Source organism: Ptychodera flava, chromosome 12 (assembly GCF_041260155.1).
Source record: "Ptychodera flava strain L36383 chromosome 12, AS_Pfla_20210202, whole genome shotgun sequence".
Lineage (NCBI taxonomy): Eukaryota > Metazoa > Hemichordata > Enteropneusta > Ptychoderidae > Ptychodera > Ptychodera flava.
The window spans coordinates 8973435-8993513 of NC_091939.1; the positions used below are offsets into that span (position 1 = coordinate 8973435).

The following is a 20079-nucleotide window of genomic DNA, read 5'->3' on the forward strand; positions in this document are numbered from 1 at the left end:
GATATGTTTTGTCATGACGTCACCGCAATTTAATAAATATTGGAAATTGACCAATTACATGCGCGTATCGGGGAAAGAGAACACTCCTCGATGGCGGCTGTTCCATTATGTTCCGCTTCCCCCCAACGTCGTTGAACGGACCTGTCTGTACGCTTGGAGGTCAAATACGACGCTAGATGTCGGCGGTTTTCTTTGCTTGCAGACGATTGTGATGCTGAAGAGTGTGGACGAGAGTATAGGATATACCTTCAGTGGTGTCGATCGCAAACATCGGTGAATTTTAACCGGGATTTGTCCTATTGATATTCACAGCCAAGCACTAGTTCATTGCTGTACGGAAAGGCACTCAAAATGGCGGATCTCGAAGCTGTGTTGGCTGACGTGAGCTATTTAATGGCAATGGAAAAGAGTAAATCAACTCCAGCTGCCAGAGCAAGTAAAAAGATAGTACTTCCGGACCCAAGGTATGTTGACATCGTAACATTCAGAAAAAAATATGGACGGATGACAGTTCCCGCATGATAATACCTTAGCGACGGATATGTCCGTCCATCACTAATGTAATTCACAACTCTTGTCTTGTGTTTTTTCTTCCAACCCCTCTCTCCTTCTACCCAGTGTTCGGAGTGTTATGCATAAATATCTCGAAGAAAGAGGCGAAGTTACATTCGACAAGATTTTCAATCAGAAAATCGGTGAGTTTATTTACAGTTGTCGGGAGTGAGTGCGACGCGTCGTCAGGCGAGCGATCTTTAAATGGAGAAAGTGGGGCCAAGATGACATGTCCAGTGTCAGAGACGCTGTTGTCAGCCCGCTGGCTGTATATTTTTGTGTTAAAAACACCAATCGGAACGTTCGATTCCCTTGACAGTAAAAGTTAGATTCTGTGCTGATGATAGCCAGTGTGTTTATGTGTTTTAGCGTCCGAGTCGCACATTTTGTACGTGTATGTACTTTGGCCCATACCGTACCGAATCCCAAACAAACCGCAGCCTGTGCATAAGAGGGCGAGTTCGGCGTGATCGTTGACAGCCAATCAATTCAATGCCCGAGCCGAGCGAGGCCCATATTTCACAGTAGTCGTAGCCCCTAGATACATAACGAGCTATGTTACTTCGCGTTTTAATTTCAGGAGACGTAACTTGTAACCAGTGGAAAATTTTCTTTCATTTCACAAAGGTTATCTACTGTTTAAGGATTATTGCACGAACGTGATAGACGAACCGGTTCCACAGCTTCAGTTCTACGAAGAGGTAGGTTACCATGGTAACACAGGCCTGTTGCTGGCCTGAGCGAAAGTCTTGCGCTAAGACTGACACACAGCCTTCAAAATTTGTATAGAAGATGCTCCATTTTCCTAAATATTATTTTATGTAACCATTGACAACTATAATGTAAAGTGTGTGCGCGCAATGGTGTAGAATGTTGATCTCCAGTGAGTGTGAATAACTCTTTTGAATACAGTAATGTAGGTGACTTCAATGTCTACATAACATTGCAAATGACCTGTGAGGTCCCCTCTGTGTATTCAATATTCGCATCATGATTATTTCGTTTTGAACTCTTCCAGCTTATTCCCCCAAAATGTTTTGTACAGTGGTTATGAGAACACAGTGTTGAAATTTTAGAAATTATAAATTTTGCTCTATTTTACCTGCTCCTCAGTTTTGGCGGTAAAAGCTAACGTGACAACCACTGATGCCGGGAATGCACTTTTTTGTCCTGTTTTGGAAACTAAACCATAATGGCACATATGCAAGTTTGAATTCTAAATTCAGGGTGCTGCCGCTAAGAATCGAGGGGAGGAAAGAAAGAAGAGTCGGTGTCCAACAATAACAATGATAGAAATATTTTTAACAACTCTGGAGACATTTTGACTGCAGAAGCAATAACAACAGACTCATTTTTTACTTGAGAAATGTCTTTTCATCATGATTTATGAAGTTTTTTAGGTTTTTAAATTACACTGAAAAAAGGGTACGTATAATTGGTCCAGTGTATAAATTATTGAAGCTCACAGTTTGTTTGATGAAAAATAGACGTGTACTTTTGCTGGGCATGTATTGTCTGTCTAACTAGCTTTACACAGGTTATTTTTGAACCTCAGGTCTGATTTCAACATCACTGTTAAGATGGGATTTGGATAAGCGGCGGGAGATGCTTTACAAATTGTCCTGACGTTAGTAATTTTGACTACAAATAACAATGTGTGTAGAAGTCCGTGCATCGGAAAATGTCACATTCATATGTTTTGCCATTGTTCTTAAACTTACTTGTCTTAAAAACTCTGATATCTTGACTTTCTCCATCTAGATTGTCAGTGAGTATGACACGCTGGCGTTGTAACTTCAATATATTTGCATTTTAAATTAACAACTGAAAGATGTGTTTCGCTGTTTTTTGTGTCATGGTTGCGGTTATATGAATTTTGAACTCCACATTCACTGAAGAAAGATAATGATGCATTCTGGGAAGAGATTAATAATAGTATCACTCATCAGTTGTTTACATAGAAGCTTATTAACGTGACAAAATGTAATGGGTTGGAAAAAAATATTTCCTTTCTAAACAATGGGTTCAACACTTCAAAGATATCAGCTAATTTTAGTTCTCATTGACATTTGCAAGCAAAACTGAAGAAAAACACCAGCAGTTGGTATTTTTGATGATAAACAGAGAAGTTCTAGCACAATTACCCCTCATTCCCAACCTTTTGCAATTCCAGCAAGCATATTAAACCAATATCATAACTTATTCATGAATATTACCTGTAAAGAATGCAAACATCTTCCAAATGTGTATATATCTGCTTCTAAATACTTTTTAAACCATGTAGTAAAGAGAGCTCTGACATAAAATTCTACAAAAGATTTGCTTCAATTTCCCATTTATGTCTTGATAATTCACATCACATCAGGTCAGTACCAGGAGGTTGGTATTTGGAATTGGACATTGTGGAAATACTTATTCATTGATTTGGTAATGAATTCAAAATTTCCTCCCAGATTCCCTGGATTGTAACGGGATTCAGGTTGAGAGGACCTCATTGTGTACGGATGGAAGTAATTGACGCTTTCTGTATTGGCTTTTAATTGCTGCTGACACCATTTACTGTTACCGGTGTATCACATAGCCAATTAAAATGCAATTTTCATGGCGGGTTCATTTTCACTGTGGAATTGATGCCCAGTCATAGAAAGGTAGATCGCAGCAGGCTGTCGGTTACTGATGGAAACCATCCCATCTATGTTCAACATGCTTGTATTGACCTTTGACCCGACTGTCAGAGGCGCTGATGGCTCCAATGTACTTGTGCGGCAATAAATCATCTACTGCCTGGTACTGAGTGAGGTAAACACACAACCAGCATGAATAAACCAATTTAGCTATCAGTATGTAATGTGTGATATGATATAACCATTGATTAGCATTGGTTTATGTTGTGCATGGGCACATATGTCAGTCATTTACATAAAAGAAGTTGAGACATTGGAAATTTTGATTGCATCATAGCAGTAGTCTGATAAACATTTAATCCATAATTTATATCAGAATGCAGCATCATCTGTTGTTGATGTCCTGGTCAATGTTATGTGTCGCCGCTCGGTATCTGTGATGAAGAAATAGAAATTTAAGGGGCCTTCTATATTGCCACAGACGAGTGTAGAATAAAGTATTTCTGATCATCAGGTGCTGGTTTTATGGAAAACATGACAGTATTGCAGACAGCTTGTCAGCAATTTCACTGAGTCGTTTTAATTGCTATTCATAGGGGTGTTGTTTTTCGTGATCAGCAAGATGGCTGTTCATCATTTATGCAGTTGGTGAAAATATTGGTGAAATTTGGAAGTCACGTTTGTCCTAAAAGTAAAGCCCAAAGGGTGACTGTGATAGGACATTGATATTGCCCTGTTAGCCCTATAGAGCTGCAGCTCATTGTGAGAGGTCTGTTATAACCGCTTTTCCATAATTTAAAAACAATACATGAAAGAATTATGGGTCTTTTTTCCTGTTCTGTGGCAGCAATGTGAATCTCAGCCTGTTTTTATTTGACATTTAATCTGAACACTGAATTAGTGCAAGCTGATTCAGTATCACTTAAGCCTCATATTGAAAATAAAAATCATTTAATTTCTGAATGGATTTTTGAACTAATAAGCTTAGTACCCTGGTAAATCACTAGTGTCTGGAATATTGGCATGATATGCAAATTATATATAGGTAGTCACCCATGTGAGGCTTCAGAGTGGGAACATGATAGTGATGTAGAATTTCTCTTTCGTAGTTGTTGGAACTAGGTACATTGTAGTGACATGGTAAGGTGTCTCTCACTCTGCCAAATGCTCTCCCTCCGACGAACAGTTTCATCTTAACCCTTTGAGCGGCAAAAGTCAATTTTTGTCATCTGTATAAAATGTACCCTGGTCATTTTTTTCTGATTTTACCCAAAATTTTGATAAAACAAACTGTAGCCAATAACATTTGATGCTCATTGGGTCCAAAATTATCCTAAAAATTACTGAAAAATTCATATAAACTGATAAAATGTTGCGCTAAAATTTTGGTGGGAAAAATTACAGCACTCAAAGGGTTAAAGACATAGTCAACATGCAGTTTTAGCTTTGATTTTCCATATGCCACAGGCAAACAGGTGCGATTATTATGACTGCATGTGTTGTTCATCGTTCGTATGATTTCTAAATGAGAGTGAATGTTAGTTTTTTCAGTGTTTTACCTTCTGTTTTTCAACCACAATTTTTCATTGCTATGGCCCCACAACCAAGTCCACGCACTCCCAGTCTTCAACCTTTCAGCACAGTATTGTTTCCATAGTGCACATCATCTCTGACGAGAGAATTTCACTATGCCGTGAAAATTTGTTTCATCAATATATTGAAAGTCATTCTGTGCATAATCATGCCTGCTGTTCAAACACTGACAGCCTATGAGCTATGTCGCTCACCAAAGAGAAGGGCAACATTACAGTTTCTACATCTGGTGAAAACACTTGGAGGGGAAAAAATTATCAAGGTCACAGCTACACTACCCTGAAGGAAAGAGGCCATTAAATCATGAAGACAATAATTTCAGTGCGTCCATGAACAAGTAACCTTTGATTGACTTCATTTGTGGAATCTCTCTGAGAGTAATGATGAATATCACTGATTTATTTTTATCATTTACACACCTTGGGGCTGGGGTATGTAGTCAGGGTGTGATATCCTCCAATGGGAGAGGTACGCAGTGGATAAGATATTTTGTCACATTGTTATATGCCCTCTGTGGAGTATGTAGTCAGGGTGTTGCAATAAATATTTTGTCATATCATTAGGATATCCTCCAATGGGAGAAGTACGCAGTGGATAAGATATTTTGTCACATTGTCATATGCCCTCTGTGGAGTATGTAGTCAGGGCGTTGTGATAAATATTTTGTCATATCGTTAGATACCCTCCAGTGGGAGAAGTACGCAGTGGATAGATATTTTTGTCACATTGTCATATGCACTCTGTGGAGTATGTAGTCAGGGTATTGCAATAAATATTTTGTCATATCGTTAGATACCCTCCAATGGGAGAGGTGTGCAGAAATGGCATGGCATATGATATTTTGTTACATGGTCATACTGGTATATCCTCTGGGGTAATTTAGTCAGGGTATGGCATCAAAGATTTTGTCACATTTTACCCTCTCTTGTAGGGTTGGGTTGAATGTTGTAAGGGTATTTTATCAGATATTTTGTCGCGTCGTTAGATATCTTCCAGGCCTGGAAGGGTATATGTAGTCATAGTGTTCCATTTAGTATTTTGCTGCATTTTCAGATATCTTTGTCATCATCTTTCCCAAAGTTACAATCGCCCCAACAAAATCATCATGTGTTTGTCTGTTAAGACTGCTCCTCTTCATCAGAGATTTTGGTGACATCACCAAAGCTCGATCAGTTCGGAAAAAAATATCCTTGACAAACTGATGCTCATGGTTCTTCTTTTGAAATGTTCTTTATAGACTGCATAATGATCAGAGAATGAGTTTACAGGGTACAAGCAGTGTTACAGAATCACACTGTATGATAAGTGCTCTGTTTGATGATTTGTGATCAAAAGTGAAAAGAAAAGAAAAAGGACTGATGATTTATGACAAAAAAACAAGAAAAGGGACCCACACAGACAATCCCACTCGACAGTGATCTACAGCTGCTGTGTATTTATTGACACAGGAGATGCGTGTTCTCCCATGCAGCGTGACATGGTTATATTGATAAATGGTAGATACCCAGTATCTAGAGGAACCAAGTTAATGAAGAGAAACTTTAGATACTAAACATGAAACCACAGACATTAGTCTGCCATATTCAGTACCACATCGCAATCACCCATTGGACTGAGATTCTGAAATATACAGACTGCTTTGAATGTGTTTTTTGTCAGAAAATGTTAACTTCACCTTTCTGTGTGAGGCAAGTTTCTTGTATTGTGATCCAGATCTATGTTACTTTGTTCACTAATTTAGAAATACACCTGTAGTCTGATATCCCATAAGTAACATGGTTTTGGAAATCTTTACATGACAAGGTATTCTATTTTATTTCCGGTGTACCAAACTCTCCCTCACTTCAACTCAACAATCAATTTTCAGAGCCCCTTCTTTTTTTAGATTTTTTCATAATTTATTAATCATTAATTTTTATCGGTTCTTTATACAAAGTAAGTTTCTCTGTGGATATTTTTTAAAAGACCATCTTTTCTCTCTGTCGAAATGGATGCGTAAATGGTTCTGTATTTTCAAAATTTAGCAGTCAGTGCTGAATATCTCGTCAGTCGTATAATCTAATGACAGTGTCTAATGATTGCAATTTGAATTAAAAAATTGAATTAAAAAATTGAAAGAGTGAAAAAGTGTGATATTGCCTCGATTTTCAGAGAGTGCCCTTTGGTCACTGTATCATATAAAAGAAATAAATAGAATGGTTTAATAATGATAGAGATGAGGTTTCTGGCTGTGTCTCTCTGGCGCATTATTAACGACAGTGCTAAGATTCTGAATTGAACAACTCAAGAATTTCAACTTCAGCTGTCAAAAACAAATAAAGCCTTGAGGATAGGAGAATTTCTTATTGTACCTGGGAAATGACTACGGTACATTGTATCCCTGCAAGAGAAAGATATATCTGAACAGACTTCAAATATAGTAGCTTTGTAGGCATTTGAATAATTTCCCAGGATAATTGCGTCCTAACTTGCCCTAACATTACTTATCTTCCGGTAAAATTACCCTAAAAAATGGGAAAAATTTTCAGAAAATTTTGGATAATTGAAATTCCTTCAATATTAGCATTATTGAATTAAATATTCACCTCAAGTGAGGGCTTGAATAACAAGTAGACTGAAGGAAATGTAGTGACCTTACAGATGTATTGAAATACTTTTAAGCTTTCCATATCAGAATATGTGAAGATTATGCTTGGTAACCTTTAACCTCATTTGAATATGCAGATTAGCTGGCATTATGGTATCAATTCATTGGGTCAGCTTCAAAATCACCAATGTACATGTTGTTGACTAGACAAACCGTTTTACAGTTGAGGGAAGGAAAAAAATCATGATCTCATTGGTGGTAACCGTTAAAATTTTCTTGCCCTCTTAGTGTAAAGAAGGCTATTGCTAGGCTGTGTTACTGAAATTCATAATTTAAAGAAAAATTCTATTAAATTTTTATTACCATTTTTATGATGCATACAGGGTAGAATGGTATACGTATTATCCTATCAACTGAAAACATACATAATTTCTGAAAGTGAATGTTCTTCAGCCAACAGCTTTCCCAAGGTTATTCCTGACATTGACTTTTCTCAGTTGATTTTATTTTAAGCTCATTAACATTTCTGTGACGTATATGAAATGTTCTCCATGCTGCAGTGCAATATATTATTCTAAGAACGCCGTAATATCTTCTTCTGGCACAGGTGTGTTCAGTTGGTCATGGGAGAATGAGCTGCACAAATTCTGAAGGCGTACAGTCGATATTATACAGCAAGGGCTTGGGGTTTTTGGTTCAAAAGAGGATTGTATGAATAGTTACTGTGTTTTGCATGTTGGTCCTGTTGCCTTCATGATTCATTGAGAAATGACCGATACATCACAGAGTTGTCTTTCAGTTTTAACTACCTCCCAATAGGTCTTGAATGTTGCTGACTTTGATGTTGCTATGGAAACCCATCCTTGACCCAATGTTGCCATGGAAGCGCCCTGTGGCACAATCTCATTTTGCTAATGGATGGTCTTCACCAATATTATGGCTAGTAACATAGCATGTTTTGTTGGTTTTTTTAATTTATTTTGACCTTAACAAATGTCTCCTTTCACAGTAGTTGAAATGATAACATTGAACATTGCTATTCACAGTATTCGGTCCACTAGCAGTCTCCAAAACAAACACGTTACAGGTGTAAAATTACTCCATCCGGTTAACTGAATCCTAAAATTCAGGATGCAATCTTCGATGAATATTATTCGATACATGATTTCTTTATTCCTGTTTATGAAATGATGTTCCAGTGCATAAGAAAGGAAATTAAGTGGACAAGATTCTTGATTGAGATCAGAGGGTTTGAAGGATCAGAAATACAACCCAGCCATGTGGGATCTCTCAAGTAATAAATATTTCATTTCATTGGGAGTGTATTGCACTGAGATGTTTTAATGTCCAGATGAACATGAGGCAGGCAGCAAAGACTCTGAGATTTATCTCAACTGTGCGGTCGTTTTTTTTTTCAGTGATGCAGAAAAAGAACACTGTTTTAACAAATTTTCCAATTTCAAGTTCAGACAATCAAAAAGATGGGTTTGGTACAAGAGTGTGCCAGTTGGGCTGGCCCTGTTGTATTTTCAGACGTCACTTATATATTGCAATGAAAACTAGACTTTTCAGAGGTCAGACTGCCAGAATACCACAGTATATTGGTATTATAAAATATATATTTTTATGGTGTTCCATCTGTCTGTAAGTTCCATGATTATGTGCCGTTTTTCTTCCTTGAATATGCTTGTGTCACTCGTAGGACATGTGGCTTGTGTTGACTGATTGTGTGTTTTGGAAATTGGGAAAGGAATTTCACAGAGTTTAATTGAACCCTGGGATTGAAAAACACATCTTTTCTTTAAGAAATTTAAGATAAAAAGGTTAGACAAAGGTAAAGCTCGTGACATACTTAGATAATATAGAAATTCACGAATGATTGAAAAAGTTACATCACTAGGGAGGTTGGATGTCTGCATATTTTCACAGACTCTGACATTATTTTTTAAAATAATTAGTGTAATAAATGCAGTGATTGTTTCTGCTCTTTATTGTCGTTTTATAGATGATATAATTTGCACTTTGAAATTTTGATGTGCTGAACTATCAGTTACCCATGAAATAATAGTCGACATCCATACTCTCTAATGAAGTGAGATCACAGGGTTGTGTTGCGCATAATTGTGTCTTCACATCGGCTTTTTGTCCTGTTAAAGCACTTACTGGGACAAAATCACCATTTGACATTATTTGGGCTATTTTTGTTCGGTGTGAGACGTGATGAACATTCACTGTGTGGACTGAAATTACAGGAGTGGCTTGTTTTCATGTGTCTGCTCCAAGTCAGACCCTTTGTTATTTTGACATGCGGTAATGAGTACAAGTGTTTTGGAGGATAGCATTTCCAGTTTCTAACAGAATTTGCATCGCGAAAGAATCCTTCATTTCATCCACAAACAGGATGAGGACAGAATCGTGACAGCTGATGAATAGCCACACATCAACGCACAGAAAAAAAAAACCCTTTTCTTACATGAAACAGACTGTTAAAGGATTCTAATTATTCTCGACAGCTCTTGATCTTTTTTGAGTTTTCCACCACAAGGTTTGAGAGATTTGAAAAGAAATTTTTGGTCGAAGGTCAAAGTTGGGTGGCCACTAATTTTTTGAATACCCAAGCATTAAATCATTTTGTTCTGTGCATGTTTTTCTTTTATTTGAACACTGATTGATGATGGATTAGATGATGCTTGCCATATGTTGTTAAACTGCTTTTATGGAAAATGATGATGTGTCGTGTTGGCGGGTCACGATCTTTGAGAACAGTCTCACGGCATGAAACTGCCATTTTCATTTTGCAGTGCAGGGGTACACAAGTAATTATTTGATCAAAGCGCAGAAATTTATCAAATATGAAGTTGATGCAGTGCAATTCTAAATATTGCCAATACAATCAAAGGGATAATAGCTGTAACGTTTTGGTAATACAATGTAATTCTGGCTATTTTTGTTCGATCAAACAAATAATTATCTTCTCCATTGCTCTATAGGATGTCGAAATGCATAGTACGAGTCCTGCAAACACAACCTCTCCTTTGTACCCAATATGCTGTGTTGTTGTTTACAAACTGGTCCAGACTGAAATTCAAGTGTTCACAATTGTACTGGGAATTACATATGTAAAGGCTGTGTTGACAAGTTAATTGCTAGTCATTTTGACCTGATTTCTAAAATACGACAGGCAACAATATTTCATAAAGATAGCAAAAAGAATGGAAAATACATCAAAATTACACCCTATGGCGTTTCAATTTAAAGGTTTGATTGTAATTTGGGTCACTCTTTAAGTCAGGTGAGATTCATCAAATATGATCTCTTCAAATCTATGGGGTAAGTTCATAAATCGGCGGGCAGTTTTTCCCACTTTGACTAATATCACAGCATGCGTGCCATCTCATTCTGAGTAATAGGCTAGTCTAATGCCTAAATTCTCCTAATTAATACCTCGTACTGTAAAAATATTTTTACAGCATTGAATATTTATGGTGCTTTTAACATGAAATTTCACTTCTGGTACCCTGGAAACAAGCATTGTTTCTGTTCATTTTGCTGCTGCCATTTTTTAGTGAAAAAAATCCACAGAAACCATAAAATTATTTTCGACCTCACAGAGAAGCAATACTGTTGTGAAATGAAATGTGAAATGAAAAAGAATAAGTAGAGATGTTTCATCTACCTAATTTATGATCACAGCTGTTTTGTCCTACGTATTTCAGTCAACCCACATTTTTGAAAATTGCTGGTGCTGCAAGCTATTACATGCATAATTTCACAAACAAAAAAAAACTATGAGAGTATTGTATTCAGAAACACGCATGACCAGTATTTCTCAATACAATGCTTTAATACCAGGCAGGTTATCATGATTATAATATTTTGTGTAAATAAATCGTTTTGTAATTCACCAAGAGTCTTCTCCACTTTTTTGTGTTCACATCCCAACATTTCATTGACCCTTTGAGTGCTGTAATTGTTCCCACCAAAATTTTAATGCAACATTTTTACCCATTTTATGACATTGTCTGTAATTTTTTGATAATTTTGGACCAATTAAACATCACATTTCATTGTCTATACAGTTTGTTATCAAAATTTTGACAAAAATCTGAAAAAAAAATTACTGGAGTGTATTTTCTAAATGTGACAAAAATTGACTTTGGCACCCTAAGGGTTTAACTCATGGAAAGGGATAGTCTATGATGCTTTATCATATCGGTAAATGAATGTGCTTGACAAAATTGTTTAAAGTGTCAGTCTTATTTTAGTTGGGTCTGCGTACATTTCTTTCTGGTGACCCATGTCTTGTTTGACACTACTCATCGCGGTTGTAGTTATGTTGAACTAAATACAGGCAGCATTATGCTGAATGACATTGGATACTGATGACGGAAATGAAGAAAAATTTTGTCTGTATGCTTGTGTGTTTATTACCGCAGCTTTTGGTCTAATTCTTGTCATGTGATTTGTATCAGTTCAATCTTTATACTGGCAGTAATGAAGTGCCAGTTTGGCCTTTCCGGTAAGAGTTATTTCTGAAAGTCTGGTAAAAAATTTGGACAGGTGTTTATTCTTTCATAATATGTATCAGCGCTGGAACCATCATGCTACTGTGAATCAGCTATATTGCACCATCATTGACACGGTACTTTTCTGTGATTATTGAGAAGGGGAATATTGCAGTCTCAGATTGATTAGAAGTCAATAAATGGGTTTTGTAGGTAGGGAGAGGAATAATTCACGTTGCCATGGTGAGCTGCCATTTCAAGAGGATAATTCGTTCACCCTGAAAGTTCAATTCTGGTAAAGTGGGCTTTAGAGATGATGATGTGCTCAACTCAGTCTAGGAAGGGAGGTGGATTTGAACCCGTTTGCAGTTAGTAATACTCAGACATGGACTATCCACTCTCTCTGCCTGTACAAACTGTTATTTCTCTAACCGCTTTCAGTATCCTGTTTAACCTGATTTGTGTCAGTGCCATGCAAATTTACATCATGTGTGATTTTGTAACCTATTGGAGTACAAATGCATCAACTTATGAATTTTCATTTTTGGAAGGATAAGAGGTCAGTCTGAGAATTAATTTGCCCAGTTCATGGATTCCAAAGGCTTCTAAATGATAAGGCCGAGTCAACAAATTTGTTTTCTGGTCTCTAACATATGGCAAAAAGTGATGCGGTGATTGCGTTTGTGTCATTGCTTTGTTTCATCACTTCAGGGTGAGACTATTACCCAACAGTTATCATTTACCATTTACTACCACATACTTTTTATTCCTTTATGTGGAATTTATGGAGTTTAAGGGGAAGGCAACCACACGGATTAAGCTGTTAATTGAATTGATATGATATGTTGATTGAGGATCAGCCATGTTTCTGGATGATACTGCAAGGTTTGTCTTTTAAACACACCTGTGACAGAAAAACGTGCGACTCTCAGATCGTGAAGTGACACACTCAATGAGCAGAAAACAAATCTAGAGTTTGTTTGTTTTGCCTGAAGAACCATTGCCCTAAACACTGAGTTGCTGAAAGTCATAGACAGGTGAAAGGTCAAAGTACAGGTGAAAGATCGCGTTGTGACCTTTTTGTGGGGAGAGCAAATGACCTGAACGCCCATGGGAAACAATTAATCTCATGCAATTGGATTTTGTATGCATTGTGTAAGACAAGTCATAGTCATCTCATTTCCTGGGAACAAGTTCAGGCTTATTGTAAAACTCTGACCTTCTGCTTTCCTGTAATTTTGTTTTGCCGTTAACATCCTGTTGAATCTCCGCGGGTAGGGAACTTTCTCAATTCATGCCAGGGGGACATCAGATAATAGAAGATAAGTTTTAGTGGTGATCGATGGAATGATACGCAAACCACACAGAAATGATCAAGAAAGCCATACAGTACATGCATGTGATTAATTTTATGTAAACCATCCAGTCCTGTCAAATACATATATACAGCAGGCCATCAATTATCTGAACCTCCCGGGAAATGTGGGGAACTGAGATTTTGCTCAGATATGTGATCAGTCCAGTCCGGTTGTTCCATCAGAAGATCGGGGTTCATTTTCTGCATCTGAAACATGTGGGTATACATACACATAGTAGATTGTGTAAGCTTGATGTACAATGTAACTTATGCTGCTGAATAAAAAGTATTGTTTGATTTACCTTTAATGTAATATTCAAAAAGTATTCAATATTATTGCAATGTTTTTAAATAGAACTTGGAAATAAATTTAAAACATTGTAAATGAATATCCACTAATGCATCACTCAAGTGACGGTCAAATGCATTGCTTAGTACAGCATTACAATGGTGAAAGACAGAATACTTGAGGACATGGAATTTTCTTCCTCTGAAAAAGTTGAGAAATGATCAAGAAATGAGCGCATACCAGTCAAAGCCTGATCATGGCAAATCCGTCCAGCCCACCAGGTCCGGAGTTTAGAGTTTTCACATCTTGGATGACTTGTTTTCGGTATGGCTCCTCTGTTGGTAAACGTGGTAGACAAGTTTCTGGACCATGTTCTGACTGAGCAGATACAGAATTCATTCGATCAATTTTGTTACCACGGCTATTTTCACTTATTTGTTTATATTTGTCATTATTTATTTTTCATCGCTCTCTCTCACAAATCTTTGTAAGTATCATCTGATGTTGCTTTCCTTGTGGAAGGAATTTTTCCACCTCTTCATGACTGCTAATGGGACATTATTTTGTTTAGTTTTAATATTCTGACATAGAAGAGAAGCTTGATTTGATAATAGAGCTTGAGGTCCGACATTCAACATCAAAAGACCGTCCAGCTATATCATCCAGATGTCACGCTTTTATCAAAAGGCATACCATCAAAGTCCTGGTGAACAATAATCGGTTTTCACTTCATTGATTAAGTTTCCTTCAAGATATTCAACCGATGTAACGCATTCCAGAATATATCATGTAACAGCATTTAAAAATCAAACGCGATTATAATAATGCTGCACAATGAAAATAAAGTGGATATTTAAGTTTCCGGAGACATGGAGCCAGACTTCATAGCCGAATAATGCGGATAATCAACATTTGGATAATTATTGTTTTTACTTTCCATATGATGAATTATGGGTACACGCTAACAACAAATTTTGTATCACGACTCTGTACAATTTTAAATACAAATCACAGTTTTGTTTAACCATGTTCATTATAATTCTTGTAAAGAACTCAGTTTTGCCAAAGCCATTAATGTTTTTTTTTTAATCACATGTTAATCACACAAAGCTGTGTAGACCACAGTTCTAACAAAGTTACATATACATGTATTAGACATCTACTGTACATCACACAAGTTTATCATAGGAGTGCATATTTTAAATATATAACAATCATAAAATTATTATATTTTAAAAAACATTGATGTTGTCCTAAAATCTTCCATCACAAGATGACTTTATTATATGACAGAAGAAAAAATGCTGTTTATTATTCAGTGATGTCACAGACTATAGACTGCCCATGTGCATTGCAGGTGTGTCAAGATATACGTAGATAACAGGTCAGCAAAATGTGACTCCACAGCTTTCTGATTGATGAGTGATTGCACAACTTTTTGCTACTGAAATTGATTTACAAGAAAGAGGGACATCTTGCAAGTCACTTTAAGTTAAAGGGACAAAGTCGGGCATTTTTCCTGAATTTTATTTGATGCAAGATTCTACTTATATTGTTGGACATGTTGAAAGGTACTGAATGAATGGGTGACCATGCATATATTCAACCCTGGTTTTGGACAAATTAAGTGAAACCATCGCCATAAATGAATTAATGGTCATGACCATTAATTCATTTTCGCAATGTTTTCATGTATCGTGTCTAAAACCGGGGGTAATACATATGCATGGTCACCCATTCATTCAGTATCTTTTAAATGTCAAACAACATAAGTAGTATCTAGTATCAAGTAAAATTCATGAAAAATGGCCAACTTTGTCCCTTTAATCATGGAAGGACCATAAGTTGATAGAACTGTAAAGATTTGTTATAGTAGGGAACAGTACATGTTTATCCCTTCATTGTACACAATTACAAACACATACTGGTATACAGTTTGCGCGTGATATGATACTATTCTCAGCTGTCAATCAGTGTTCCATTCACTGAAAGCTCTGTGTGACTTTCTAGACTATATGTATTTTGATGATGTATTTCTGATTGTTCAGAGTGGGCTTTGAATTTACCGGATCCACTTCTCATGTCGCAAAGTGATATATCCTAATGCACATTTAGTAATGGAGAATTTCAGTGACATATGGTGATATGTTTTTAGTCGTGTACATACAAAAAGCTGACTGCTAATCCCTGTCAAATACCCTCACTGAGAATATCCTGATCGCCTCTTTTGACCTCTGACCCAGTCTTGAGGTACATGCTTACCTTTTTGTGTTAGGCACGGATATATTCAGGAAAAATTTGAAAGGTTCTAGCATTTGAAAGATACATGGCACTCACTTGTCTTTTCAGTCAAACAGGCAATTAAAGGTCATTTTTCTGTTTCTAAAGTAATTAACCCAGTGCTGTCCTATATAATAACAGTTATTATATGATAATAATCTTCATCATCATTATCATCATCATCAGTGTCATCATTGTCACTAGTAGCATCTCATTAATTTATATAGTGAAGTGTGAAACTGTATTATTATATTTCAAAGTTTCAACTAGATCTTTATCAGGGAAAGGGGGAGTCAAAGGAGAGAACCAGTCATTCAAGCATTATATTGGGAGACCATTCAGAAAGTCTCACTTTTCATGTTATTTACTGTATATCATGTCAGAAAGGAAATTTTACACACTTTGTTGCACTTCATATTTATGATGAGAGAGAGAGAGAGAGAGAGAGAGAGAGAGAGAGAGAGAGAGAGAGAGAGAGAGGGGATGAAGGGGAGTGTGTGGGGGCATGAGTATGGCATGAGTATTGCCGGAGCTTCAGCCATGAAAGTGATAACGCGGCCCGCTGTCAGATCTAATATTAAGTTGTTCTTATCAGCAGTCAGTCCCCTACATTGTATGTCAGTCAGACAACACAGTTAAGAATGGCAGCACCATACATGTATATCAAATGCTATTCACTTGTAGTCGGCAATCAATATCCAAGTTAAAGGATGACGTCATCTCGACGTCATTGCTTTCACTCTGTGTGTGTGCGCGCGGTAACAGCATTTGTGTGTTGCCAAAAGCAGTGTCAGTCAGTCAAATGTTAATGCGATAGTGCACTCTTCTATATGGGAGCATTTTATCCGTCCCACACTGCTATCATATTTTATATTTGCTCACGGTCAATATTCTGTTACTATGCAAGTGCGCAACATGTGAAAAGAGTGGTAAAAGTGTGTCGTGACCATGCGTCCTCCTGTGACCTGACCTTTCGCCTCAAGGTCAATGAGGTTGTGTCCTGAGTGACCAAAATACACAAGTGAGCTTTGTTCCAGGAACTGTATAGTTGTACATGAAAGGGAATTTCTAAAAATTTTTGAGTCTTGGTTCCTCTAATCGGTCAGAATAAGAATGTCAGGGGTGACGTGCTTAGTGTTATCAGGGAACATTTTTGAAGGTTTCCACATTATGATCACAAAACCCCAATATATATGCAAGTTACAGAACAATTGGTTGACAAAGATGTAAATTTTATCATCAAGGTACCGTTATTCAAACATACATAGCAGAATCTTTAGAAGCAGCCTTTCCACAAATTCCCTATATTGCTAACTGGAGGACATTGGAAATACCGTATGTTGGAATACTGCCACAGGGTCCTCAGAATTCGTAGACTGCTTTTCAGACTCGTATTCGCCCAAAGAAATTCAAGGTCTAGTTTGTCAGTAATTTCAACAAACACAGTAATTTCAACAAACAAAAGCATATTTTAATGGAAAGTGGCTCCCTTTGTTGTCGCAGTATCTTCCATAGAATTTTTTCAAACGTGTGAGCCGAAGAACTGGGCTTTGTGTGAATGCTGTGATATTAGGACTGATTGGTAAAGCCGTCAGGATTGAAATAAAAATTTCATCACACCAAGAGACTAAAGAGAGAGTCTCTTTTGTTGTTGAATAGTAAGGAAATAGAAGTGTGTGATTTGTCCTCAGTGTTCTGTGTGGGCGTCTTAATGGATGCATATTCATTTATGATATCAAGTGATGCTGTATTTCCCAACTTCTGCAAAATTTAGGATGTAAGTTGTGATGTGCAGAGAATCAAAATCCTCAAATTTTTATGTGCCATAGTGATTGTGAAATCATGCTTTTACATTTAGATTTACAGCTGTCTTTTCTTTGCATCCTGTTCTTGTTACTTCTCATCATTTTTGTAGTACTGGATACCAGGAATCTATACCTATAATGACAAATTTCAAACCGTTATAAAAATACATTTTTTTTGGATCTATGCAGTCAATCAGAATAAGTAGACTTTTATGCTCACTAGACCCGGTTCAAAACACCCTTGACCTTGAAGAAGTAAATGCCAGGACGGTGAAATGTATGGTGTAGGATTTTGATTTGATTCAAGTGTTTAAAGTATTGACAGAACAGGAGTTTACATGTAATAAATCTTATTGCTATGGTATGTGTTGCTGATCTCCAGTGTTTGTCATAGCATTAACCCTTTGAGCACTGTAACTTTTCCCACCAAAATTTTAGTGCAACATTTTACCGATTTTTATAAAAAATTTTTAATATTTTTTTATAATTTTGGAGAAAATGGATATCACATTTAATTAGCTACAGTTTTTTATGAAAATTTTGGCAAAAATCTGAAAAAATGTGACTGGGGTGTACAATGTCATGTATTTTGTAAAGGTGACAAACACTGACTTTGTCGTTCAAAGGGTTAATAGCATCATCAAAAATTGTCGGTTTGTCCAGGAATTCAGCCTGGTTGTTCTGCGTGTCAGAGAAACCCCAATGAGCATTATTGAGTCCTTGTATGCTGCCATGCACGGAACACAAAAATCAGTGCTATAACTGTTGATACCTGTACCCTGTGTGTGACTCATAGTATTATGCGGTCGCCTCATCCGGACGTAAAACCTCAAGTGATCCGAGCAGATAGTTTGGTCAATAACAGGAAGCGTTATGAATCAACCCGAATAATGGACTTGTATAAAATGAAATTATGAACATGATATTCATATAAAACGAAATTACAGGAAATGTCGTGTACCGGTATATATGTAGTCACGCGTATCAGCCAAGGACCACGTCAATCCATTCTAATGGTCACGTAGAATTCTTTATAAGAGCTGTTTGCCTGATAATAAACAGGTAATGCCACCAATTACATTCAGTCTGTTATTTCAAGCAGATTTACGCCGCTGTTAATAATGCAGTAGATGATCTTTGTATGGGGAGATGGTTTTATTGTCAGCATAGTTTCCCTGCTGTTAAATCTTGTTTGAAGACGTTCCTTCCAAATGAATTTTAGTCAATAGTCTATTGCCAAGTACATCATAAAATAAATGTAATTTTTATGATGTGCTTGTAGGTTGTGAATCAAGTTTAATGCTTTCATTGAAATAGATTTTGATCATTGTCAGTCTATTCTGTCGCCGGTTAGTTTTCTGTTTTGGTCCAACCTTTGCATGGAAACAGTTGCTAAGGCTGTATGGAGAAGACAGTTCAAAGAACAGCTGCTGTTATTTCTGAAAATCTAGTCACCATTTATGTTCTGGAAAACATGTATATCTTTCCCTCCCAGGCTTACCCTGCTCAACCCTAATTCCCTGTAAACAGGTCCAAACTTACAATTGATAACAATGGGTTTGGGCCAAAGCATGGTGATGAAAGTGTTAAAGTGTTTGAAATACAAAACAAGCCAAATGCATGGTGTTCAGTATGACATGTTATTGTGTGCAAATGAATTCAATTGTAGTCTGGATTGAAGTTCACTTGTCAACTATATCATTTGGAAACTATAGTGCACATGTTTGAGCGGTGTTTACAAGGTGAAGTAGTTTTGAGTTGACCCAAAAATTGTACCAGTTTTTTTGCAAACAACAAATGCAGGGGAAAAATACATCAAATGGGTCAGCAAATCAATCACAAAGAAGTAAGTGGTCACAGGTTAATGCTGAAAAGTGAGCAAGGTGATGTAGTTACACTGCAGAGTGTGATGTGGCCAACAAACAACATTCGGTGAACTGAACTTTGACCTCAAAGAACTGCATGGTGTACCTCTATAGTCACTGACAAACTGTTTACTGTGCAGGTTGTCTGTAAATTAAAAAGTAAAAAAAAATTATTTACAATTTCTTTGAATATACTCCTTCAAGTTGTTAATTAGGTAATCTCTTTTTAACACCGTATTCCTAGAAGCTGTCTGAAGAAGTAAAATGTGTGACGCAAGTAAATACGTTGCCTTCTGTTCCATTCATTCTACTCTTCGACTGCCATGACAATGTACTCCCAGAAAGCCGGCATTGATTAATGTGTAACTGTAGATTGTTGCATGCCGGGGGTTTTCCATTATAAAAAATGAGCTTCTTCGGCATTTCAAACCATGCCAGGATGTCACCTTTTAGAGTGATAGATCACAAAACCAGTGAGAATCTCAACGAGAAAGCTCATCCCATCTTGTATTCATTTGATGCGCTCAAGAAAAATATAGGTTTGCCTTCCGGGATTACTTGAGAAGGTTTCTCCTCCTGATATCGGCTTGCTTCCCATTAAAATGATCACATGGATAGATCC

At 36.9% G+C, this 20079-nt stretch overlaps 1 protein-coding gene across 1 annotated transcript in view; it reads left to right on the forward strand.

Annotated features, from left to right (window-relative positions):
• Window positions 1-100: 100 nt before the first annotated feature.
• The window catches only part of LOC139144908 (G protein-coupled receptor kinase 3-like), a 135301-nt gene continuing 115322 nt past the window's right edge, over window positions 101-20079 (forward strand). The window contains 3 exon segments of the mRNA XM_070715734.1: window positions 101-464; window positions 619-695; window positions 1180-1253. Of these exon segments, the coding sequence (XP_070571835.1) occupies window positions 352-464; window positions 619-695; window positions 1180-1253 (264 nt within the window). The 5' untranslated portion in view covers window positions 101-351.